This window comes from Phocoena sinus, chromosome 2 (assembly GCF_008692025.1).
Source record: "Phocoena sinus isolate mPhoSin1 chromosome 2, mPhoSin1.pri, whole genome shotgun sequence".
NCBI classification, from domain to species: domain Eukaryota; kingdom Metazoa; phylum Chordata; class Mammalia; order Artiodactyla; family Phocoenidae; genus Phocoena; species Phocoena sinus.
Window position 1 is genome coordinate 128,571,559 of NC_045764.1, and position 25,816 is coordinate 128,597,374.

At 39.8% G+C, this 25,816-nt stretch overlaps 1 protein-coding gene across 5 annotated transcripts in view; it reads right to left on the reverse strand.

Annotated features, from left to right (window-relative positions):
• Positions 1–25,816, reverse strand: part of TRIM9 (tripartite motif containing 9) — a 112,616-nt gene that overhangs the window by 48,407 nt on the left and 38,393 nt on the right. For 4 of the 5 annotated variants that reach the window (XM_032623205.1, XM_032623204.1, XM_032623203.1 and 1 more), the window contains exon 2: positions 1,593–1,688. The exons of the other annotated variant lie outside the window; for it this stretch is intronic. In XM_032623205.1, the coding sequence (XP_032479096.1) occupies positions 1,593–1,688 (96 nt within the window). The remainder of the gene's footprint in view (positions 1–1,592; positions 1,689–25,816) is intronic. 5 annotated transcript variants of the gene reach the window in all.

A 25,816-nucleotide genomic window follows, 5' to 3' on the forward strand; every position in this document is an offset into this window, starting at 1 on the left:
CTAAATGGATCATAGCTTTCCCATGACGTTTAAATTGAATGTTGGATCTAAAATTTTTTACGTGATTTAAATCTGCACATGCTACAGACATTTCTTTTAAGCAATTCTCTCCCTAAATTAAAGGTAACCCTTTCAATATGTTACATATGTAATTTTGATTCTCAAACCATAATCTGGAAAACAATTGTAATTTACAGCAAATGAAAGCTGAAAACTCGTCACATATACAGTAATAGTATTGAAAAAATAGCAGTTAACTGAGTAAACTGAGTAAAAGTTGGGGGGCTGGAAAGGAAGGAACAGCTTAGCCTATCAAATTTTAATTTATTCCCAAAGTCATCAAGAACTCTGTCTCTTAATATAAGGATCTATGGACGGGTATTAAGTCACTGTCTCAAACGCAAGGTCTTATACACGCCTGTATAAGGTGTGCATTTGTAATTGCTTCAGCAATGACTTCTACAAATGTTAGGTTTTGGTTTTCGTGGCAATTGCTTTTGAGCTCTCACAGAACTGTCCTGGAAAACATCATTGAAGAGCTCTCTATGTCCCAAGCAGGGTAATATTGGTAGGGAGGGGGCAGCTGTCTTCATACAGGCTCTGATTTAAAGCAGAAAGAAAGCTTTGCTCTGATGAAGAGGTGAGGTGCAGAGGCAAGCCTGGGGCTGCACACTTTATGCCAGCAAAAGCAAAGAAAGGACCAACTGATAAACTCTACTGCTTTGGAAAACAGGAGGAAGTGTACAACTGTTAGGTTGTTAGGGAATCAAAAGTTTTAACATGGGCCTGCACGCCAACTAAAGGCAAAGAAATCAGCGTGAGATGCTCTGGAAGCCAGGCTTACATTTAAAAAGCCATTTCTGCCTTGACACAGGTTAAATATTAACTCAGAACGCCAATCTATTGGAGGCCAGAGCTAAGGTTATTTCTGTGAGGCAAACCTCAAAACATAAGAACAGTAAACAGTGAAGAAGGTCATTATTCTAGCATCTCATGCAATTTCTGGCTTCTCCCCTTCAACTATAGTAGAGAGCTCACAAGCTCTCAAATGTCAGCTGATCTGTTGGTCACTGTGCAAATTCTAGTTGCCAGGGGATCACGGCTGAAAAACATTTAAGTATCTAAGTAGAGGAGAAGCATTATTATGGGATAGGAAGGAAGGAAGAAGGACGAAAAAAAGAAAATGTGACCTGTTTGGTACCGTTAGATAAGATATAATGATTGCAAGGTGCTTTGGGAACCTATAGAATTAAAAAAACTTAACAATAATGACTGCATTCACAAAGAAATAGGTATCTTTCTTTGCACAGCAGCAGAGAATTAGGAGCTCAGTGTGGAAGATGGGAACCAGTTGGAAAACGGGGTTGTGTCTTTGGCCTGTTGGGGAAACGTAACCACCTTGAGAAGGGGTATATTTGAAGTTGGCCTGTATGTGTGTTCGTATGTATTAGAAGAGAATGATCAGGAAAAAAAGACATAGGAAATTTCCCACAAAACAGAAAATAAAAGAGACAAGACAACCCCTCCCCGCCGGCCCCACAGTTACATCTTAACCCGCGGGGCGTGCTTTCCGCCTCCGGTGCTGCCAATACCTGGATCTGCTGGACCATGTTGCGCAGCTGCACCAGGAACTCCTTGGCTTCCTTGGCCCTGTCCGACAGCCCGTTCAGTGCCTGGGAAAGCTGGCTCTGCAGAGATGAAGAAGGAAACCATGGAGCTCTCACCATAGGAGGCATCCACAAGGCCGCACAGGGTGGTTTTCATCCAAGACCCAGGAGCCCTCGCCCTCCTCAGATTCCTCTTGTCTGAGCTGGGCCACTGAGCCAACATCGGTACTTGAGGATGCAGGTAATAACGGCATCCCGACTCCTTCCAGAGGCCCCTGAGGACTGTCTCCTCTGAGAAGGTGAAAACTTCTGGCCATCGCAGTCAAAGGCCCTTCCCAGCTGATATCTGCCTGGAAGTTCCTCATCTCATTAATTACTTAATTAATTCAGCAATAATTTATTTAATTAAAAGAAAAACAGTGAGTCAGATGATCTGATACTTATCAATATCATTTAGCTCCATGTGCTACTGATCTGGGATTAGGGCAGAAAGAATGAAGACAGTTAAGAACAGGATGAGGGAAGAAAGGGTGAGAGCCCGTGCCATGCTCTGGGGTCACTTAAATGTAACGACAGATACAGAGGGCAGGATGATGTTCTTCCTCATCGGCGTCTTCGTCCTTCTCTCAAGTACAGCCCTGTTGCCCCAGCTCCTCTCCACACTAGCCTCCTAAAGCAAGGTGCGCTCTCTTCTGACTGTCCACCCCACCCCGTCCACATGCGGATGCAGTTCTGCTGGGGGGGCCAGGTGTCCAGGTAAGTACTTGCTGCTGGGGGGTGGCACTTGGTCTCTGGGAGGATGCACTGAATTCATTACCGGTTTCCTGAGCCTAAATAATAGTGGTTCTGAAACATCCTCCACACGGGCTCCCAATCTCTGTTGCTGATTGACGAGACCTAAGTGGAAGTTGGATGGGGGCTGGAGGGGTCTGAGAAAGATTCTGCTTTTCTGCTAACATGGGACCATTGTGGCTGGTGCAACCTTTTCCCTTTCGCTGCTGACTTTATGGCAGATGCCTTGTGACTCTCAAGAAGAGAAGGCCAACGTGGTAAGGGAGGACGGTGAAAGGAGAAAGTTGCCTGGGTTCCAATGGCATCTTTGAGCATCTGAACCAAAACTTGAAGTCTCCTACCACCAAACTTCTTGTTATGGTGGGGGGAAAATTACCTCCGAGTTTAATCCCTGTACTGGAGTTTACCGTTACTTGCAGCCATTACCACTGTACTTGGTACAAAATTCCTGCTCCTGGCAGACTGGGCAAGTCCTTCCATCCCTCCTATAAATTACAGAGACACGCTGCCTTTCCCCACAACACTTTCTCTGAACACTGAAGCCCTTTCTCCTCCTTGCCAACACAGTGCCTCATCCACTCTGTCCTTTCGGCTAAAGGGCAGAATCTTAAAATTATATCTCTTGGTCCTATGGATGTTTTTCACTTATATTTGCATTATTACATACGCAATCAGGCACTGAATCTCTTTAAAAGTGTGCATGCCACAGGCCTGGTGCAAGCACTGTGGGGAGGCAGTAAGAGCACAGACTTTGGAAGGGTTCAGATTCTGGCTCTGTCCCTTCCTAAACGTGACCTTGAGAAAGTGACCTCTGCCTGAGTTACTCCAATGGAAAAAGTGGGAATAATAATATTTTGTAGTTGGGTTACTGTGAAGGCTTAAGGCATTCATCAGCCTGAAGGCTCCTGCTAATAAAGGACAGTGGTTAGGGGAACTATTCCAAATTCTCAAATGCTGTCAGTTACCAGCTGTTCATATCTTACACATAGTTTGACCTCATCCATAAATGAGAAGAACACTATGATTCTTGGGCACTGTGGGCACGGCATGAGATACTGTATCTAAAGTCCAGAACCCTGCTGGCACATGGTGCATGCTAATAAATGTCGGCTGTTATTAACTCTTACTCACCTCTTCCTTCCTGCCCACAAACACCTGTGAACTGACTGGGGTGGGATTCACAGGGCAGGATCCTGGCACAGGATCTTTTGGAGGATACCCTTCATCACTTGTACTTTGATCGAGGTACTCAAAGTCTGGGAGTCTAAACCGATGCAGCCCAGGAAGAAAAAGTAGAAAGCGAGCCTACAGTTAAGTTGCTGAAAGGGCTACTCAATGATTTATTACTGGGTCCCAGCTGCACTATAACTTGGGTTAAAAGTTGTCTCAAGAACTTTTTCAGGAGCCCAGGGGATGAAAAAGGTAAAGAGAGTCTTATCTGGAAGAGTGAGCAATAGAGTGAGAATCATATTCTAAAGGAAAAAGTTTGTTCTTGTGACTTTAGAACTCATATTCTCTCTTCTTCTAAATGAGTCAGAGTTGGCTGGGCTACCACACTTTTCTTCCCCCTTTTCTTGTAGCCCAGGCCTTAGTAACCACATTTGGAGGTTTGAGTAGAGAAGTCAAATTCATTCAGCCGCACAGAACTGGAGCTACCTGATTTCTTACAGTCCAGCCTTGCAACTAAATGTGTGTGTATATAATGTAAGTCAGACCTGACACCCAATAAGAATTGTTGACCAGGTGCTGCTATATACTTAGAAGAAAATTATACTATAGTAGAAAAAGAGTGCTGGCCTCAACCATTCCCTGGATTTTATACAGTAAAGCAGTACATAAACTGCAAAACTCAACTTATTAGCGGATTTCCTCCCTTTGTGTCTATGTTCAGGCCTTCTACCTGGCTAATGATTGTTCTGGTATTTGATAAACAACTGCATTATAAGATAAAGATCTAGAAACCTTTCTCTTAAGACTTGCCACCTTGTGGAAACAGAGCAGGAGACAATGAAAAATCCTGGAAACTATCACTAGACAATGCTCTTCTTGTAAGGATTTATAATGTGCGTTGCTTTTATAGGACAGTCTTTTGATTACATTTATAAGCCACATCTGATGTAGAAGAACATTATTTTTTATTGATTTCGTTTCCCAGAAGCATTTAAATTCCTGCTCTATGCTAACAGAGATGTTCTTTCTGTATTCAGGACCACAGAGCAGCCCTGTAAATTTACACCAGAACACTGAAGATGAAAATATGTAGTATGTGTTTTCATTTTGGCATCTTTGGCTGTACCTGTAGCCATCAGAAGCTGTTTATAATGCCTAAGCAATGACATCCTGATTTCTTGGATATTTGTTTTCCAATTTACTTTTGAAAAGATGTCATGATCAGAAAGTGAATGGGAGTGGGAAAATGATGTAGCCAAAGAAGCACTGACAAATTTCCAGTCCAGAGCTCAGAGAATGCTCGAAATAACCAAGATCGCCCAGAAAGATGGCAAGTTGTTTGGAGCTTGAAGGAGAGAAACAAAGAACTCCACCTCCTCCCTTCCTTCTCCCGGGCTTTTTCCCCTCCAGCTTCTACCCTGGCTGGCTCCCCTAGCCTCGCAAAGGAGTGTATGTTATAAGAGGTCAGAGCTCAGTCTGGGAGCCCCTGTGGAGGATGTTTCAGAACTACTATTATTTAGGTTCAGGAAACCGGTAACGGATTCAGTGCATCCTCCCAGATACCAAGCTTTCCCAGACAGAAAGTCACGTCTTCTTTCCTTTCCCTGCCGTGAACATTATTCTTCTGTCATTTCCCCCCCTCAATTCACTACAAATACTGGATGGAGACAAATTGGAACAAATGAAAGGAAGCTTCCTTGCTGTCTGGGATCTGAAGTTATAAGCACGAGATGGGTCAAAAAGGGTCAACCAAGATTTGGTACAAAATAGGTGAGGCGGCAAATGTGCAAAGGCACCTTGATGGCCCCAAAACGACCTTGCTGCCACCCTGGGCAGCTCTGACATAGTGCACCCCGCTTGGGACTGTGGCCCACGCCACCTCTTTGCCAGATACCAAGGTCACCACAGAACACAGGAGAAAAGTGAGGATCGATGCAATGCGATTCAGAAGGACCCGCCCCCCGCCGCCCCCCCCCCCCACCGGAAGAATAACAATTTTTATTGAAGAAATACTGATTTTTGATTCTCACTACATTACTGACATTATATAATTAAAAAGTAAAAACAAGAAATTCAAATGGTGTCAACCTATTGGTCATTTCTTATGAGCCACCAACTCTGATGGGTGCTTTTATCAGGTGTCCTATTTAACCCCAATCACCTCCCTGCCATTTTGCAGAGGTTCAAAGGTGTGGATACTCCTGAGTTAAGGCTTTACCACTCACTGGTTCAAGGAAGAGCCAGAACACAAACCCTAGTCTGATTCCAGAGCTGTGCTCTTTGCTCCAGCCTCCTGAGAAGAGAGTTCTTTCCCCACCCACAGAGGAAGAAACAAAAACAACCCCATGGTGAGAGTATGTAAAATGAAAGAATGTGAGTTGAGGAGGGGATTATGATTATTAGGGAATTTGGTTATACTTAACAGTCAGTTTACATGTAAACCACAGCAAGACTAATTACCCTATGAAATGGTCAACTTTTTTCCTTCATAAAGCATTTTTAGTGACTTTAAAAAGGACCCCTGTCAAAGAGAGGGGTCTCATGGGAGAGGGCCAGAAGCTTTAGTTTGGGGTCCAATGCTGGCTTTATCACCTATTGACCTGAGATCTCGGGCAGAGACTGGGCTGAGTGTGGAATGAGATCAAGGAAGAGAAAAGTGAGTAGAACCTGGGGAACCTCCAAGCTGAGCTACCCGAGGGGCCTGATTCTCCTTCCACTTAGAACTTCAGTTCCTGCCTGTACCTTTCCTCCCCCCCACGAAGGGCTCTTTCCTCTGGTCTGTTGGTGGGAGATCCTGGATCTATCCCAGCCCCAGCTCACGGTAGTTAGATGGGTGGGAGGCCTCAGAGGCTGGCCTGCTTGGAGCTGCCACCCTGTCTCTTACTTAACAGCAGGGCTGGGGCAGCGAACAGGCTGCAATCTACAAACTGGGTAGCTGGGCCTGGGAACTGAAACACACAGTCCAGGGGCAAGTGTGTGTGTGTGAGTGTATGTGAGTGTGAGAACATGTGTGTGCGAGGCTGTGTATGTGTGTATGCACATGTGTGTGCGAAAGCCTACGTGTGATTGTATGTAAATGTGAGTGTATACGTGAGTGTGAATGTGAGTATAGAGTGTGTGAGAGTATGTGACTGTGTGTGTATGAGCTATCTCATCAGTGGTGTATGGGGAGGCTCTTAGCTTTGGATGAGGCTTGTATCACGGTGGTTTTAAGGGTAGGGCACTGGTCCACTAAACTGCTGCTTATTGCTAATTGGTTGTGACAAAGAGTCTCTCCTTGACCAAACTCTATCTAGCCAGGCTCCTCTGAGCCCTCTTGTTTACTTTATAGGACTCAATTTTGGCCTACAAAGACTTGAACAAACACTAACATACTTTCTAATAGCTCAAGACTGCATCCCTAGGATGACCCTAGTCTCCCTTAAAGTGTCTGTCTGTCTATGTTTTCCTCTATGAATTTTATAGTATCTGGCCTTACATTTAGGTCTTTAATCCATTTTGAGTTTATTTTTGTATATGGTGTTAGATAATGTTCTAATTTCATCCTTTTACATGTATCTGTCTAGTTGTGCCAGCACCATGTATTGAAGAGACTGTCTTTTCTCCATTGTATACTCTTGCCTCCTTTGCAGGTGGACGTGGGTTTCAATCCTAGCCTTTTACTAGCTGTGTGGCCCTGGACATATCACCTAACCACAGTGCATTCTCTTGTGCTCTGCCCAGGTTCCCTTTCCAGGCTGCTGCATCCTTCTTCCAGCTGGGACTATCTGCTGTTGATAAATTACGCTAGGAATTGCTCTTGGCCATAGCAAACTGGGTTGCTCAAGGCTATGCCTCCTTTCAGGGATGTCCCATGGATAGAGACCAGCTGGGACCCCCTTACCTTGTTTTGAGAATAATGCTGAAGGGTCATCCCAGCTCCAGAACTCCCTGCAGGATTGGCTGGGGCTCCTGCAGGTCAACTCCTCCCTCTGCTCAATCCTGGCCTTCTCACTTCCTTGGAGGTGGATCTATGGAGACCACTGAGCAACTAACCATCCCTATTCAACTCTCTGAATCTGTGTCCAGGGGACCCTATCTAAAAAAATAATTTTCTAGGCTTCAGTTTCCTCATCTGCAACACGTGGATAATCACAGTACCTGTATCATAGTACTGTGGTGAGGATTATGTACTATATAAAGTTCTATGTATAGAACTTGGCACATGGCATATTATAAGCATTTAATAAATAGTATTGCTTTTACAATGAGAATTATGTTAAAATACACATACATAAATCATTAAAACACTTTGTCATACCACATGTCCCAATGTGGGGTTTGGTCAATTACAATTATCTAGACAGTGGGGTATATTGTAGTATTTACAATGCTTGTTCCCTCCCCATCTTTGCCACAGGACTTCGAGGACCTCCTGTAGATGGAGCATGTGTTCCTGCCCCATTGTCATCCTTGGACATGTGGTTTGCTTTAGCTTAAAGAGGCCTTGTGATTTTCTACCAGCTTTTTTGCTCTTTGTCACACAGATCCAGGGATGTATTGATAAACTGGCCCTCAAAAAACAAAACCAAGAAACAAACAAATTTTGATTTGCAGTGTTTGCCAATTCCCACGGTGTAAATACATAGTTAATTTTAGGCCACCAACATGGCATCACTGAACAGAGTTGGGGAGAGATGTGCACCATCAACTCTTTTGAGCTGTGGGCTGGTATAAGTCAGGTCAGCATGCCACAGGGCATATCCCACATGGTGGCTGTGGCCCTTAGAAAGAAGACATGTATAATGGAACTTCAGACTACTTCCTATGATATAATATGAGCATAATATATATATATGAGCAAGAAATAAACCTTTGGTTTATAAGCCACTGAGATTTTGGGGTTGTTTGTTACTGCAGCAAAACTGACTAATACAGATAGCAATTATAACTTTCCCTTCATGATTTATTAATTTAATCAACCTCCCATTCCATCCAGGCACAGTGATTCATGCCAGGAAAACAATAATAAAGACAGTAGACATAATCTCTTGCCTCAAGGAACCATCATTGCATTGAAACTTCCACCATTCTGAGCTTAATAATGTCCCCTTTAAAAGTTCTCTCCCATAGGCTCTCTAATAAAGCAGAAGAAAGCTGGAATATTCTAACAACTAACAACAGAAATGTAGCTTCTCCACTTCTCAGGGAAAATGAGAAGTATCTGCTTTCCTAGTAAGACATAGCCAGTTCTGGCCAGAGTTTGATTCCAGAGGTTCTCTGCACAGCCTTTATCCACCAAACTTCAGATCCTTCTCTGTCTTAGACAGAAAACACTCAAAATGGAGATGCAAATCAACACTGAAGGTTTTTTCAGCAATGAAATAGAGGAGCCACTTTTTACCGCATCGCAAAGCAAAATAACTGTTGCCTCACCCCAGTGTTCATAGTTTCTTGGTGGAAATTGATTTTCAAGGTCTCTATGGCTTTTGCTTAGAGTGCTGCAAGCTGTGAAAGAATTCATGCAGAAACTGTTGTGATTGAAGGCTTGAAACTTTAATAAAGTAGCAGGCACACAGGCTGTAAGGTCAACACCACGCTTCCCAAGGCAGAGCTCGCCTTTCTGTGGATATTCTAAGCCACCACATGTGTGTTGTTAGGCAGTTACTAAGTATTTACAGCCGAGAATCAGAAATATGCCTTCCTTGGGCTAAGCCTTCGTGCAAATATTGGATTTTACATCCTGGAGATGGAGTACAGGATAGATCTCCTTTGTGTGTGTGTTGCCTTTTCTCCTAGGAGAATTCTAGGGCCCCAACCAGCAGGCTCTGAGTGATTTTACAGAAAGCTATTTTCTCTGTGGATCCCCCTGGCTGCCTTCACGTCCACACTGGTCCATCATGTTCTTCCAGGTGGTATTACAGCATTCTGCTTTGTCTGCTACTACCAGGGAATTGTTTTAAGACAAGCAAAACAGATTTAAGATCTATAAATTTTCAGTTCTTAATAGTATTTAAATACCTCAGATAGAAACTCTCAGTTCTAAAATAAGCACTTTTCACTAAATAGTTTAAAACATGATCTTAGAAACATACATGAAAAGGTAAAAAAGCACTGAACTATTTTTCATATAGAAACGCTTTGTGCTTTTTCAGAGACTCAAGTTTTAAGTGCTCAAAACAGGAATGACTTCTTACTCACCCCTTCAAATTTCCAGTGAGGAGAATTGGCAAGAGCAAGACTTTTTATTTGTTTTAAGAAAAAACTTTTCCCACCTTATTTCAAAGGCAGAATATGCTCATTTCAGAAAAATCAGAGAATAAAGAGACTTAGAAGGAAAAAAGAAAACCCTCAATCTCACCAGAGACATACTACTAATAGCCTTGATAATGAACCCTTGATGTTTATCTTTTGAAATTTTGTATATACTTATAGTCAATTACATAGGTATATCAACAAAATTGGGATCATGTCATATACTTATTGATGTCTTGAAATCTGACCTTTTCGTTTAATATGCTATAAATATTTTTCCATCTGACTAAGTACACTGACTACCTATCTGATTATATAATAGCTATATAACACTTTGATAACATTTACTACATGGCAGACACTTCTCACAAAGCTTTACACATATTAACTCATCTTTTTTCACAAAATAACCCAGCAAAGGTGGTTATTATTGTTATTCATATTTTTTACAGGTGAGAGATTGAAGGCAAGGGAGGTTAAGTGGTCCAAAGTCATACAGTTGTTAAGAAGCAGAGCAGAGATTCAAACCTAGGAAGTCTGCGGCCAGAATCTGTACTATTCACCGATAAACTGTAGGGTAACCCACTGTGCAGGTGTATCATAATTTAGTTAAATAATCTCCTATTTTAGGATATTTAGTTTGTTTCCATCTTGTTGCAAACAGCCAAAATGAAATTCATGTAGGAAGTATTTGGACACATTCTTGATTATTTCCAAAAGTGAAATTGCTTGATCAGCAAACTTTCATAGTTAGAAGGTTTTAAAAATCATGTTATCAAAATGTCCCTCTAAGTAATCATCTAATTTACACTCCTGCTGAAGGTAATATATAGGCAAGTATTATTGTCTGTATATCTCACTCTAAATATTATAATTTGTATCTATCTTTGTAATCTGATAGGCAAAGAATGGAACCTCATTTTTAAAATTTGCATTTTAAAATTACCAGCGTGGGTGGGTGGGTTTTTTTCAAAAGCTTCTTATTGATCTTTTCCTAGTTAAGGTATAAGTTCTCACTGGTATTATTTGTGAAGCCCTTAAAAGAGGTCCTCGTCCATGGGGTGCTACCTAAGTGTTTAATTACAGAAGCTAGTTTCTTCCCACTGCTGATGACTAGACAAGGCTGGCCTCACCACATGTGTTTGCTTACCTTAGGGGCCCAAAACTGGAAAGAGATCTGGAAAATTCAGGTTGCCTGTTGGAGAGGAAGTGAAGTCGTAGGTTGCTAGTTTTAGTAGATTATGGTCAGAATGTCTGGTTCACAAAATCTCTACTCTTTTGAATTTATAATCATTATTTTGTGGACAGATACAAGTACATGATAGCTTCTGGTAAACATGTAACAGGCATAAGAGATGAATATCCTCTCTTCTTACAGGACAGGATATGTATAATATAAAGATGATATGCATAATATAAACCTTTGTAACATATTTGTAAACATACTTGAACTTATTAATTGGGTTATTAAGATACTTTATATTTTTGTTCATTATGTGTCTACTTGACATAATTTTCTAAAACAAATAGATATCAAATTTCCCACAAGGATCATGTTCTCCTTTATTTTTAGGGGTTTTTGCTTTCTGTATCTGTGGCTTTCTTCTTTGTTATATCTTCTTTATACCTTTTAACACTAGATCTTATCCTTCTATGTTTCACTTAATTCTTTTGGCCTTGAATTCAATTTCATATGATACTACTATATATGTACCCTCCTGTCTCTCTTGTAAAATTTTGCTCATCTTTCATTTTAAAACTACATTTGTTTTTAACTCAATCTGACTTTTTTTTATTACCATAGGGAAATTTGGGCTATTTACACTTATTGTAATAATTGACTGTATTCCATCAATATTGTTTATATTTCTCTTTGTTATAATCCATTTTTCCTTTTTAAAAAATGTGTGGCTTTATCAGATTTCTTTTAATATCTTAATCGCACTCACCAATTAATTTGGATGTTTTGCTACGTTTTTCCATTTGCAAGCTGCTACTTTTCCATCTTCATCACATGTAAACCTACATTTGTCCATTACTGAGTCAAAATTAACTAATAACTTTGACTCTCCTTTCCCACTACAGTACCCCAAATGCTTCACTTAATGTATCTCTCAGAAGTTAAAAAATACCATTCTACATAATCCTTGGATCAAACTGGAAACTGAAACTGAATTTATAATTTATCTAGATATTAATGAGGAGAAATAATTTGTGAAAATATATTACAGTCAAAAATATGATTATTTGGGTGAGGTAGGAAACCCACACACTCTTTATAACATTGTTCCTACTAGAAATATTGTTCTTAGATGGAACTTGGAAAACCAGCAATATTTTTTTCCCTTCTCCCTATCCTGTACCTCCTAGACCCAGAATAGAATCCTTCCCAACTCTAATATACTTTCAAAGGTAAATCACAATGGTGGCCAGATCATAAAAGAAAGAAGAGGCTTTTTTGCACTTAAGTGCTTACATCAGGATGGCTCTGGCAGACTCTTCTTATGTTCTGAACATTCAATAATTTCAGTGTCTTTTTTTCCAGTATTAAGTTATGAGTTGCATGGCAAGATACAGTGGTCTCTAACTCTTTTAAAAATATTTTTCATAACATCAAAGAATAGCTCACAGCTAAGCAATCCTGTAACTGAGATTAAAGTCACAAGTTTCCTTTAAACTTTACTGGGAAACAAATACAAGAGGTGTCATACCATCTATTCTTCAGCTTTTGTGACAGCTTGGGAGGAATAAAAGCCACACTTGTGGCATCTACACCATAAAGCAGCATTAATGAATGTTCACTCCAAGGGAGCACCTGTGCCTTAGTAGTGTCACTGAGAGCAGGGCTCAGCCGCCAGAATCAGGGTGACCAGGTTCAATCCCTGGGTGTCGATTCTATTTCTTGATGTAGTATGCAGAATAATGTCCCTTCCCCAAATGTTCATGCCCTAATCCTTGGAACCTGTGTCATCTTACCTCACATGGCAAAAAAAACTCTGTAGATGTGATTAGGGTTATGGACCTTGGTTTGGGGAGATTATCCTGGATTATCTTGATGAGCCCATTCTAATCACATCAGTCCTTAAAAGTAGAGGACCTTCTGGGCTACAGTCAATGAGAGAGAGATGTGACAAGAGAAGAAGGATCAGGGAGAAGCCATGGCAGGCTCTGAAGCTGGCCATGAGCCAACAGACACAGGTGGCCTCTAGAAAATGAAAAAGGCAAGGAAACTGATTCTCCCCAGAGTATCCAGAAGGGACTCAGCCCTGTGTGTTGGACTTTTAACCTACAGAACTGTAAGATTAAAAAATCTGCATTGTTTTAAGTCATGAAGGGTTGTGGTAATAGAAACCTAACACACCTGAGAAGGCAGTCACTTAGAAGCTGGATGCTCACTCCCTTGGGCAATGGCCAGATTGCTTCATCTTATATATTGTAAATGTATTTAGAATATGCATCCTCTGTTCTCCCTTTGACATTGGACTAGCTTCCAAAGAAAAGTAGAATGACCACAAAGAATTTGGCCCAGTGAAATCTGTGGACACATTTCAAGGTTAAGGAACCATAATTGGCTATTCAGCCCTTTACATACACATGTGAAGTATCTGAGGCACCTGACCTCCTCATAAACTAGAAATTCTGGGAGATTGAGCTGTCTCAATAGCCCTGTGGCTAATCACCAAGGGCGAAGCTTCCCCATGAGGCTGGAGTCAGCTATTGAATTTCAGCTCTTTTAAAACAGGGACCGGAAACAGATTTTTGGTCTCTTCAGAGCAAGTGGCTATTTGTTCAAGCCTAAACTGACGTGTGTTTTGGATACCAGTGTTCCTTTCCACTTGAACCTGTTATGACCATCAGTTTATATATACCCTGAAATCTCAGCTCACTTGAAATTTTACTTATCTTGGAAAAGCTACATTTTTCAAAGTCATGGGGTCATTGGGAGGCTGGGAAGTGTTAATCACAATATCTGAATTTTTATTCTGACCTCAGGACCCTCCTATAACATTGAGGCAGATATTAGCACAGCTTCTTTAAAAAGCTTCTTTAGAAAAAAGGGCACACACACAGAGACCACTACACACCCACTAGACTGACAACACTGAGTGCTGGTGCGGATGGAGAGCCTCACAGAGGCTAATGAGAGTTAAAATGGCAAAACCACTTGAGAAAACTGACGCTTTCTAGGCAAGTTAAATATACAGCTACCCTACATGACAGCATATGTCCACAAAAGACTTAGATAAAATGTTCATAGCAGCTTTATTTATATTAGCCCCAAGCTGGAAACTGCCCAGATGTCTATCAATAGTAACATGGATAAATAAATTCTGTATATTCATACAATAGAATACTGCTTAGCAATGAACACATTCAAGATAATGATATAAGCGAAGCATAAATGAGTTTTAAAACATTATGTCGATCAAAAGAAGTGAGACACAAAAATATATCTATTGTATTTATGTAAAGTTTAAGAAAAGGCAAAACTAATCCATGATAATGGAAGTCAGGAAAATGGTGAAAGTGTTATGTGTAGGGATATGTTCTACATCTTGATCTGGGTGGTGGAAACATATATAAGTGTAAAAGTTTGTATATATATAAAAATTCATCGAGCTGTAAATTTAAGGTTTGTATATTTTACTGGAGATACTTTACGCTTTTTATTTTAAAATGAACATTTTTTTCCCCAAGGATAAATACTCCTTGTATATAATTAATCTTTGTTTACTAAGACCCCATGCTGTGGGGTTAGTATTTTTTCAGATGACTTTGTTTGTCTTTCAACCGAATCTCTGAATTTAAACAGATACCCACAAAACCCTCAAGGATCTTACAGTTGACAACTAGAAATATTTCACTCAATTTTCTGTAATACTTGATATTGGGAGCTATTGCTGCCTTGGATGAAGACTGTCATCTCTCAACCCTTCCTCTGACCGTGTTGTCACTTCACTTCTGTTGCAGATACCCAGCAGCACCTGAAATCTGGCCACATGGCATCCGCTAACTCTGATCTGTGTGCCCTCTCACAATGACATCATTGTAATTTAAAAGATGTGTCTGGTTTGATAAATAACAAGGTCCTACTGTATAGCACAGGGAACTAGATTCAGTATCCTCTGATAAATCATAATGGAAAAGAATATACAAAGGAATGCATATATATGTATAACGATCACTTTGTTGTACAGCAGAAATTAACACAACGTTGTAAATCAATTATACTTCAATAAAAAATAAAATAAAATAAAGGATGTGTCTGGTTGAAGGTCCTTTAGGAGGAAATGTATGCCTAATCTGAAAAGTGGTAATTTCTCAGAGGGAGGAGGAATGATTGGGCCCATGGAGTACGAAATGGGATGGCTCACACCACCTCTACTAGTACCTCCACCTACTCTTAGAAATGTCCCGTCCTTTAGGAAGGCACGAAGACCATAAGGCTTGAAATACACATGTCCTTTCTGGTCAACTCATGATGCCATAAGTTTGTAGGAAGAAGAACTTGTGTGCAGACGTGCTTGGTTTGACTATGAGTTTGAGATGCATGCGATCCTTTCATATTCATGATAAATCCACATATTACTTCTCTGACAGTCCTAACATTTAACTTATAAAGCCTAAATATAAGAACACTGAATTATCCTTAACATAACTCTCTCTCTCACTACCATGGCTTCAATTATTCTGAGAACAAATTAAAACACAATCTTATAATTCTAATAAATGATCCTCTTCATTGACAAAAGAGCAACTCTTTGGGTTATCTTAAATAGCTTCTAAAACATACTTCAATTTTTCTTCCCCCCAGCATTGAAAGGTTTGTTAGGATCCAGTATTTACAGGTCAATTTTCCATCCAAAGTAAGATTAGTAGCGATCATCAATATTGTTCAGAAAAATGGATTTAAGCTATGTCTGATTTCTTTTTACCCTTTCCCTCTGCGTCTTTGTCAATCCATCTCCAGGCAAGTGAACTACAGCTCCTGCCTAGTGAAATGGGAATGGTTTCCATGACGACAGCTTTTCGCTCTGCTAGTTAGAATCTAAGATTTGACTCCCGCAGAAATAAATCTCACCATGGGAATTGGTTGATTTTGTAAACGACTAAATAACTGTGCAATCATTTCCAAAGAAAAGCCTGTTAAAAGCTTGCACGAGCAAGGGTGGGTTATGTGAGGTGACATCACGCAGACAGAGCCACGTGCAGGGAAAGGCCTGTTTGGAGCTTGCAGCTCGCTGCGTTCTGCACCCGCCAAGTGTGGGCTGCACAGCCTAGCCCTCCTGTGAATTTCAATGCTGTTTTCATCCGAGGTAGAGGGAATAGATTTTAGAGCACCTCACAGCAAATGACAAGTGTTCACCCCCAAATGTCTTTCCTCTTATTTCCAGAAACTATTAGTTCTTCAAAAGACGAGATTCCCGGAGCTGTTCTTAAGTATGATATGAATTTAATTGCTTATTATCTCTGTTAAAATAAGGTGCTGCTATTGTCCAAGAATACTCTTTTCTCTTTACCATCATTTCCCCTCCTTAGTAATCTTATTTTATCAATCAAAAATAATTTAAAATATATTATTTATTCTATATGTTAAGATATGTAGGAACATTTTCAGGTTTTTAATTTTCATTTCAAAACCTAAGATGATGTTCAGAGTTTCAAATAATGTTTTATAAACATATTTTCCTAATAACATTTATACAACTCATAATGGTTAATTCTTATTTTTAAGAAAAAAATTGCCATCAATCTAGCAGCATATAATTAACAAAGCGAATTCCATTAATTCCATTCCTGAATCCATTAAGCCACATTTCCTTCTGAACCGTGGGACTCACTGCTGGAGCAGGAAGTTCTGTTGGAGTGAGGTGGTGTCCTCAGCAGAGAACGGAGAAGGGAACGAGTATGCAGCTTTGAATAAGGATGCTGATTATTCAAGACTGTGATGAGGACCCTCTGCAAAGTGTGAACTTGATAGCTAAATCAACCCCTCCCTCCCCAGACTAAGTTGCATTATGCTAAGGGGGTTTTAAATGTCATTGCAAGTATTACACAGCAATTCCTCAGTATCCCACCTGTCATTCTCCCCACCCAGCAGACGATAATTATGGCCAAATCTGGTAAAGTCTGCCTCTCTGCGTTGTGCACCTTCCTTGTCCCCTCATCCTGTCCCCTGATGTCAATTCTTCTCCTTCCTCTCATAGCTTAGGGAGGATCGGATACCAGTCACTTAAGAATGATCGAATGATCGACCAAATACGCCATTATCCTGTCATTGAAATTCATTCACATTAAAATTTTATCTAAACCAAAGAGTTCCCTTTTAAATCTTTTATTTCTAGTTGTCAAATGAAAGACTTTGTAGTTAAGGGAATTTTTGGCAATGTTGAGAAAACTGGGAAGAATTTTGATGAGGAAAGGGGACCTTGAAGTTACATTAGTTTTACAAATGTGCTGGCCACAAAGGCAAACATGGAATGATCTTTTTAGGATAAAGTTTCTCTCCTCCCATCCCTCCCATTGGGCATCTTCCTCCTTAGGGTAAGAGCAGCCCTCTGAGGCCTTTGGGGGCCTGGTCCAATTGGCAGGTGTGGGTGGAGGAACTGGTGTCCCTTCATCGTGAGCCTTTCCCAGGAGCTGAGCCAAGCCTGCTCTGCTACAGACCTGCCTGCTTCTTCTAGACCTGGCCTCAACCTTCTCTGGGTGAACACAGGGCTGGCCTCCTCTTCTGCCACTTCTAATTACATATATATCACACATATATATTCCTAGCATAAAATATTAAGCTCATGGTTAATAATGTTAACTTGCTTATATGAGGTCCTAAAATGCATACATTATAACTCCTATAGTGTTTCTGAATTTCTGACTGAGAAATTTCTGAATTTCTGACTGAGAATGTTATTACTAGAGTGAATCAGCTTTATGGGAATTGTCTACCTGAATGTCTTATATTTAGAATATCATCTTCCGTCTATTTCTAGTTATATATTTAAAGTGACAGAGCTCTGGTATGCTGATGGCTAATTGATTAGAGTTAAGTATGGAGAGAGGAGAGGTGTTGGGGAAGGAAGAAACCAGAGTGGGTAGAATATGTGGTCTCATGGGCAGAGCACAGCAGAGACATCAAGCTGGTGGGGGGGCATCCAAGAGGGGAAGGCAGAGAATGGTGGGAACGATGGAGAGAAGAACAAGATAGAAATGTAGAAAGAGAAGATAGAGAACAAGTTAGAATCAAATACTAGACCATCTGGGGTAGTGTTGAAATGCCTGTTGACTCATAAGCATTCTTGATCAATTCCATCTACAGTTTTTTTTTTTTAACATATTTATTGGAGTATAATTGCTTTACAATGGTGTGCTAGTTTCTGCTTTATAACAAAGTGAATCAGTTATACATATACATATGTTCCCATATCTCTTCCCTCTTGCATCTCCCTCCCTCCCACCCTCCCTATCCCACCCCTCTAGGTGGTCACAAAGCACCGAGCTGATCTCCCTGTGCTATGCGGCTGCTTCCCACTAGCTATCTATTTTACGTTTGGGAGTGTATATATGTCCACGCCACTCTCTCGCTTTGTCACAGCTTACCCTTCCCCCTCCCCATATCCTCAAGTCCATTCTCTGGCAGGTCTGTGTCTTTATTCCTGTCTTACCCCTAGGTTCTTCATGACATTTTCTTTTCTTAACTTCCATATATATGTGTTAGCATACGGTATTTGCCTTTCTCTTTCTGACTTACTTCATACTTCACTCTGTATGACAGACTCTAGGTCCATCCACCTCATTACAAATAGCTCAATTTCATTTCTTTTTATGGCTGAGTAATATTCCATTGTATATATGTGCCACATCTTCATTATCCATTCATCCGATGATGGACACTTATCTACAGAAGTTTTATGTGCAATTTGGTCAGGAAACCAAATATTAGGATTTATAACTTAGAGATCCTTTACCTGTTTTTATAGGATGTGCATACAGAGTTAATAGAACTAGGCATCTCACTAATTATATGACTACTTTTCAGTTCTATGCTTGTAGAAAGAAACTGAGAAGCGGTGGTGGCTTTGAAATGTGTGAAGGAAAGTAGAACTGCATTCTCCAGAATTCCCTTTCCTGGATGCCCAGTTAGGGTGGGCCACAAGAGAGATCCTTGAAGGAGATTTGGAGTGGGGGAGGGAATTATCAGTCATTTGGTAACTGACACACATTGTCACTTATATGCTGGTTCAACTAGTTGGCATGAGGCAGCCACTGAGCCAGCAATCGCTCCACCTTCCCCTGGACCCTCCAGCTTCTCCAATTCCTGGGCCAGGTGTGTGTGTGGTTTAGTTCTATGACAAAAGGCCCCAGATTCTGCAAGACACATGCATCACATCACCAAGGTCAGAAGCAAGAAGAACTGACATGGGTTTCCGTCCGTCCTCATGAGCTCCAGCTTGCGCTTGTGTGTTTCAGTCTCCTCTAGTTCTGCCCTGTGGACTTCAAGTTCCAGGATCAGATATGAATTCAGATAACAGCCTTACAGAGACTGCTTAATCACTTCCTCCTACAATTGTGTGAGGTCAAATCCTTGTCACAAATCCCCCTGTCTAACTAACTAACTGGCATATCTCCTAGTGGTTCTGCTTCTTTGATTGAACCCTGGCTGATATAGAAGGGAAAGATTGGAAAAACATTTAGTTCTAGAGTAAGCAAATAAAGTCTTCTTTAATGCTAAGAACGCTGTGTGTATAAAAATCAAATTAAAATGCAAACCAAAACCCATCGAGGTACCCTTTCATCCCCACAAGGATGCATATAATAAAAAAGACAGACAATAACAAGTGTTGGAGGATATGGAGAAATTGAAACCTCATACATTGCTGGTGGGCATGTAACAGGGTGCAGCCACATTGGAAAACAGCTTGGCAGTTCCTCAAAAAGTTATAGCGTTACCACATGACCCGGTAATTCCACTTCTAGGTATATACTCAAGAGAATTGAAAACATATGTTTACACAAAAATTTGTATAGAAATATTCACAGCAGCATTATTCATGAAAGCCAAAAAGTGAAAAAAATCCAAATGTTCAACAACTAATGAATGGATAAATGAAATGTTATATCTATGCAGTATTATTGCTGAATATTATTCAACAATAAAAAGGAACGAAGTACTGACATATGCTACAAAATGGATGACCCTTGAAAACACTATGCCAAGTGAAAGAAGCAAGATGCAAGAGGACACATGTTGTATGATTCTATTTCTATGAAAAGTCCAGAATAGACAAATCTGTAGAGCCAGAAAGTTTTATAGATTAGTAGTTGCCAGTGGCTGGGGGAGGGGGAAATGAGAGTGACTGCTAATGGGTACAGAACTTCTTTTCGGAGTGATGAAAATATTCTGGAATTAGATTGTAGTGATGGTTGCACAAGTCTGTGCGTACTATACTAAAACCCACTGAATTGTAAACTTTGAAACAGTGAATTTTAAAAGGGTGAGTGAATTATATCTCAATAAAGCAACTGCTTAAGAAATCAATCTCAAAGTCTTTTTGATAAATGAAGCAGAGTTTCAGCTATAAAAAATCTAAATAAAATTTCAAATGTAGGCAATTCTATTTTCAGTATAAGCTAATAGAAATCATGAAGTCTCAAGATAATTATTAAATGTAGGGTTGTATTTACTTAGAAGGAAAACAGTGATCCCCAGAAGCCAATAATGGTTCACAGGAAATAAATACTGTCAAACCAACTTGATAGTATGATTTTAAAAAGGCATTTGAATGAATCTAGTGTGATATCTTTCTAGAAAAGGAAAAGGAAATTTAACTAGCTTATTATTTAGCTGGTGGAGCGTAACTTTTTAAATAACAAAGGGAGATTTCTGAAGGTATAATGCACGGTTCAGGCATAATGTTGGTCCTGTTTGGTTTATCTTTTAGATTTCAATGGAGTATGGATGGCTTAAAAGCAAAGAGGATACTATATTTGCATATACTTAAATTAAAAGACAGACTGAGGATCCAAAGAGATTCTGATTGGAGCCACAGTCTGAATTGAACCAGATTATATGCTTTGCCCTTGATAAAATCTAAAAAAAATTGCACAAGTCCAAGATTGTAAGACGTGATTTTGCAGAATAATGTCAAAAGTGGTTTAGGCCTAAATGGGAAGGAAATCCAAAAAAGAGGGGATATATGTATATGTATGGCTGATTCGCTTTGCTGTACAGTAGAAACTAGCACAACATTGTAAAGCAACTCTACTCCAATAAAAATTAATTTTAAAAAAGTGGTTTAGGAATTTTAGAAAACAGGTTCAGCAGAGGTCACAGAATGATGTGAATGCAGGAAAAAAATCAGGATGCATTGATATAGATCTGCATCTTTCGAAAGGTCAACAATTCAAACTCTTCCAGGGGCTACTACTTGCTTTCCTAATGGCCAGTTCCTCCTTCTTCCATCCTAACAGATCACTATATTATTGCGGGCAATGATGTGTTTGGCTAAAAATGATTTCTGAACCTCCCTTGCAGCTGTGATTAGCCAATGAGAGGTAGCTGAAGTTTCTGAGAAGCCTTCTGAGGAAGTTCTTTAATGGGAACTGACTCAGGTGCCATTTAGCCCTTTCCTCCCTTTCTTCTTTTTCCTGTCTGGGACATGACCTCGATGACTGGAACTTTAGCAGCTATTTTGAACTATCAGGCAACTTGGAGGGTAGAAGCTGCACAATAAGGATGGTGGAGCAGAACCATAGATGGAACATAGGTCTCTGATGACAGTGTAGCCACCATAAGCTGACTACCTGTCTCTGTGTTTATATTATGCAAGTGAGAAAAAATTTTATTTTATTGAATCCAATCTTGTTTCCTATTATGTGGCTAAATCCAATCTTAACTTGTGAAAAATGAATGAAATGGGTTAGGTGAGTAGCTGTTACTTGGCCACTCCCTATTATCTCCGCCACATGGAAGTTTCTACTAATAGTAGTAGTTGTTTTGTTTTGCTTAAGGAAGAAAAATCCAGGCTATCTCTAACATTAGCCTAATATTGCACCTGAGAGATACTTGGCATTTGTGAGGATTGTGGTGAACTAGAGAATTCATTTGTATAAGAGAGTGGCTGCTTCTCACCTCCTGTTGATTGTCATCATGTGAAAATATGGAAAACTCTTAACTACTGTGTTGGCTGACCCTGTTGGGGCTTTTCAAGATGCATCTGCTGGCCTCAGTCTGCGAGTTCCAGCTCAGCTCATGAGCTCAGGTCCGTGGTGAGGAACCAGTTTCATTCCCTGCCATCATTCACATCCTACCTTGGGCACCAGGTTTGGTTCTGGATATTATGCTCTGAGAAGAACTGGGGGATACATGATGGAACGGGACATGAAGGTTGTCTCTGAATATTCAAAGACAACAAATTTTTGTGTGTGTGGCCCTAGGAGGGTGACACTAGCTAATGAGTGTTTATGACAAGACAGATTTCATTTAAAAAAAATTTTTTTTAATTTATTTTTTTATACAGCAGGTTCTTATTAATCATCAATTTTATACACATCAGTGTATACATGTCAATCCCAATCGCCCAATTCATCACACAACCACCCCCACACCCCCGTGGCTTTCCCCCCTTGGTGTCCATACGTTTGTTCTCTACATCTGTGTCTCAACTTCTGCCCTGTAAACTGGTTCATCTGTACCATTTTTCTAGGTTCCACATACATGCATTAATACATGATATTTGTTTTTCTCTTTCTGACTTACTTCACTCTGTATGACAGTCTCTAGATCCATCCACGTCTCAACAAATGACCCAATTTCATTCCTTTTTATGGCTGAGTAATATTCCATTGTATATATGTACCACATCTTCTTTATCCATTCATCTGTTGATGGGCATTTAGGTTGCTTCCATAACCTGGCTATTGTAAATAGTGCTGCAATGAGCATTGGGGTGCATATGTCTTTTTGAATTATGGTTTTCTCTGGGTATATGCCCAGTAGTGGGATTGCTGGATCATATGGTAATTCTATTTTTAGTTTCTTAAGGAACCTCCATACTGTTCTCCATAGTGGCTGTATCAATTTACTTACATTCCCACCAACAGTGCAAGAGTGTTCCCTTTTCTCCACACCCTCTCCAGCATTTGTTGTTCGTAGATTTTCTGATGATGCCCATTCTAACTGGTCTGAGGTGATAGCTCATTGTAGTTTTGATTTGCATTTCACTAATAATTAGTGATGTTGAGCAGTTTTTCATGTGCTTCTTGGTCAACTGTATGTATTCTTTGGAGAAATGTCTATTTAGGTCTTCTGCCCATTTTTGGATTGGGTTGTTTCTTTTTTTAATATTGAGCTGCATGAGCTGTTTATATATTTTGGAGATTAATCCTTTGTCTGCTCATTCATTTGCAAATATTTTCTCCCATTCTGAGGGCTGCCTTTTCGTCTTGTTTATGGTTTCCTTTGCTGTGCAAAAGCTTTTAAGTTTCATTAGGTCCCATTTGTTTATTTTTGTTTTTATTTCCATTACTCTAGGAGGTGGATCAAAAAAGATCTTGCTGTGATTTATGTCAAAGAGTGTTCTCCCATGTTTTCCTTTAAGAGTTTTATAGTGCCCAGTCTTACATTTAGGTCTCTAATCCATTTTGAGTTTATTTTTGTGTATGGTGTTAGGGAGTGTTCTAATTTCATTCTTTTACATGTAGCTGTCCAGTATTCCTAGCACCATTTATTGAAGAGACTGTCTTTTCTCCATTGTATATCCTTGCCTCCTTTGTCATAGGTTAGTTGACCATAGGTGTGTGGGTTTACCTCTGGGGTTTCTATCTTCTTCCATTCATCTATGTTTCTGTTTTTGTGCCAGTATCATATTGTCTTGATTACTGTAGCTTTGTAGTACAGTATGAAGTCAGGGAGTCTGATTCCTCCAGCTCTGTTTTTATCTCTCAAGACTGCTTTGGCTTTTCGGGGTCTTTTGTGTCTCCATACAAATTTTAAGATGTTTTGTTCTAGTTCCATAAAAAATGCCACTGGTAATTTGATAGGGATTGCATTGAATCTGTAGATTGCTTTGGGTAGTATAGTCATTTTCACAATATTGATTCTCCTAATCCAAGAACATGGTATATCTCTCTATCTGTTGGTATTATCTTTAATTTCTTTCATCACTGTCTTATAGTTTTCTGCATACAGGTTTTTGGTCTCCCTAGGTAGGTTTATTCCTAGGTATTTTATTCTTTTTATTGCAATGGTAAATGGGAGTGTTTCCTTAATTTCTCCTTCAGATTTTTCATCATTAGTGTATAGGAATGCAAGAGATTTCTGTGCATTAATTTTGTATCCTGCATTTTTACCAGATTCATTGATTAGCTCTAGTAGTTTTCTGGTGGCATATTTAGGATTCTCTGTGTATAGTATCATGTCATCTGCAAACAGTGACAGTTTTACTTCTTCTTTTCCAATTTGGGTTCCTTTTATTTCTTTTTCTTCTCTGAGTGCCACGGCTAGGACTTCCAAAACTATGTTGAATAATAGTGGTGAGAGTGGACATCCCTGTCTTGTTCCTGATCTTAGAGGAAATGCTTTCACTTTTTCACCATTGAGAATGATGTTTGCTGTGGGTTTCTCATATATGGCCTTTATTATGTTGAAGTAGGTTCCCTCTATGCCCACTTTCTGGAGAGTTTTTATCATAAATGGGTATTGAATTTTGTCAAAAGCATTTTCTCCATCTATTGAGATGATCATATGGTTTTTATTCTTCAATTAGTTAATATGGTGTATCACATTGATTGATCTGCATATATTGAAGAATCCTTGCATCCCTGGGATAAATCCCACTTGATCATGGTGTATGATCTTTTTAATGTGTTGTTGGATTCTGTTTGTGAGTATTTTGTTGAGGATTTTTCCATCTATAGTCATCAGTGATATTGGTCTGTAATTTTCTTTTTTTGTAGTAACTTTGTCTGGTTTTGGTATCAGGGTGATGGTGGCCTCATAGAATGAGTTTGGGAGTGTTCCTTCCTCTGTAATTTTTTGGAAGAGTTTGAAAAGGATGGGTGCTAGCTCTTCACTAAACGTTTGATTGAATTCACCTGTAAAGTCATCTGGTCCTGGAATTTTGGAAGATTTTTAATCACAGTTTCAATTTCATTACTTGTGATTGGTCTGTTCATATTTTCTGTTTGTTCCTGGTTCAGTCTTGGAAGGTTATACCTTTCTAAGAATTTGTCCATTTCTTCCAGTTGTCCATTTTATTGGCAGAGAGTTGCTTGTAGTAGTCTCTTAGGATGCTTTGTATTTCTGCAGCGTCTGTTGTAACTTCTCCTGTTTCATTTCTAATTTTAATGATTTGAGTCCTTTCCCTCTTTTTCTTGATGAGTCTGGCTAATTGTTCGTCAATTTTGTTTATCTTTTCAAAAAACCAGCTTTTATTGATCTTTGCTATTGTTTTCTTTGTTTCTATTTCACTTATCTCTGCTCTGATCTTTTTTTTCTTTTTTCTAAATTAATTAATTAATTTATTTATGGCTGTGTTGGGTCTTCATTTCTGTGCGAGGGCTTTCTCTAGTTGTGGCGAGCGGGGGCCACTCTTCATCGCGGTGTATGGACCTCTCACTGCCGTGGCCTCTCTTGTTGCGGAGCACAGGTTCCAGACGCGCAGGCTCAGCAGTTGTGGTTCACGGGCCCAGTTGCTCTGTGACATGTGGGATCTTCCCAGACCAGGGCTCGAACCCATGTCCCCTACATTGGCAGGCAGATTCTCAACCACTGCGCCACCAGAGAATTCCTCTGCTCTGATCTTTATGATTTCTTTCCTTCTACTAACTTTGGGTTTTGTTTGTTCTTGTTTCTCTAGTTCTTTTAGGTGTAAGGTTAGATTGTTTATTTGAGATGTTTGTTGTTTCTTGAGGTAGGATTGTATTCCTATAAACTTCCCTCTTAGAACTGCTTTTGCTGCATCCCATAGGTTTTGTATCATCATGTTTTCATTGTCATTTGTCTCTAGATATTTTTT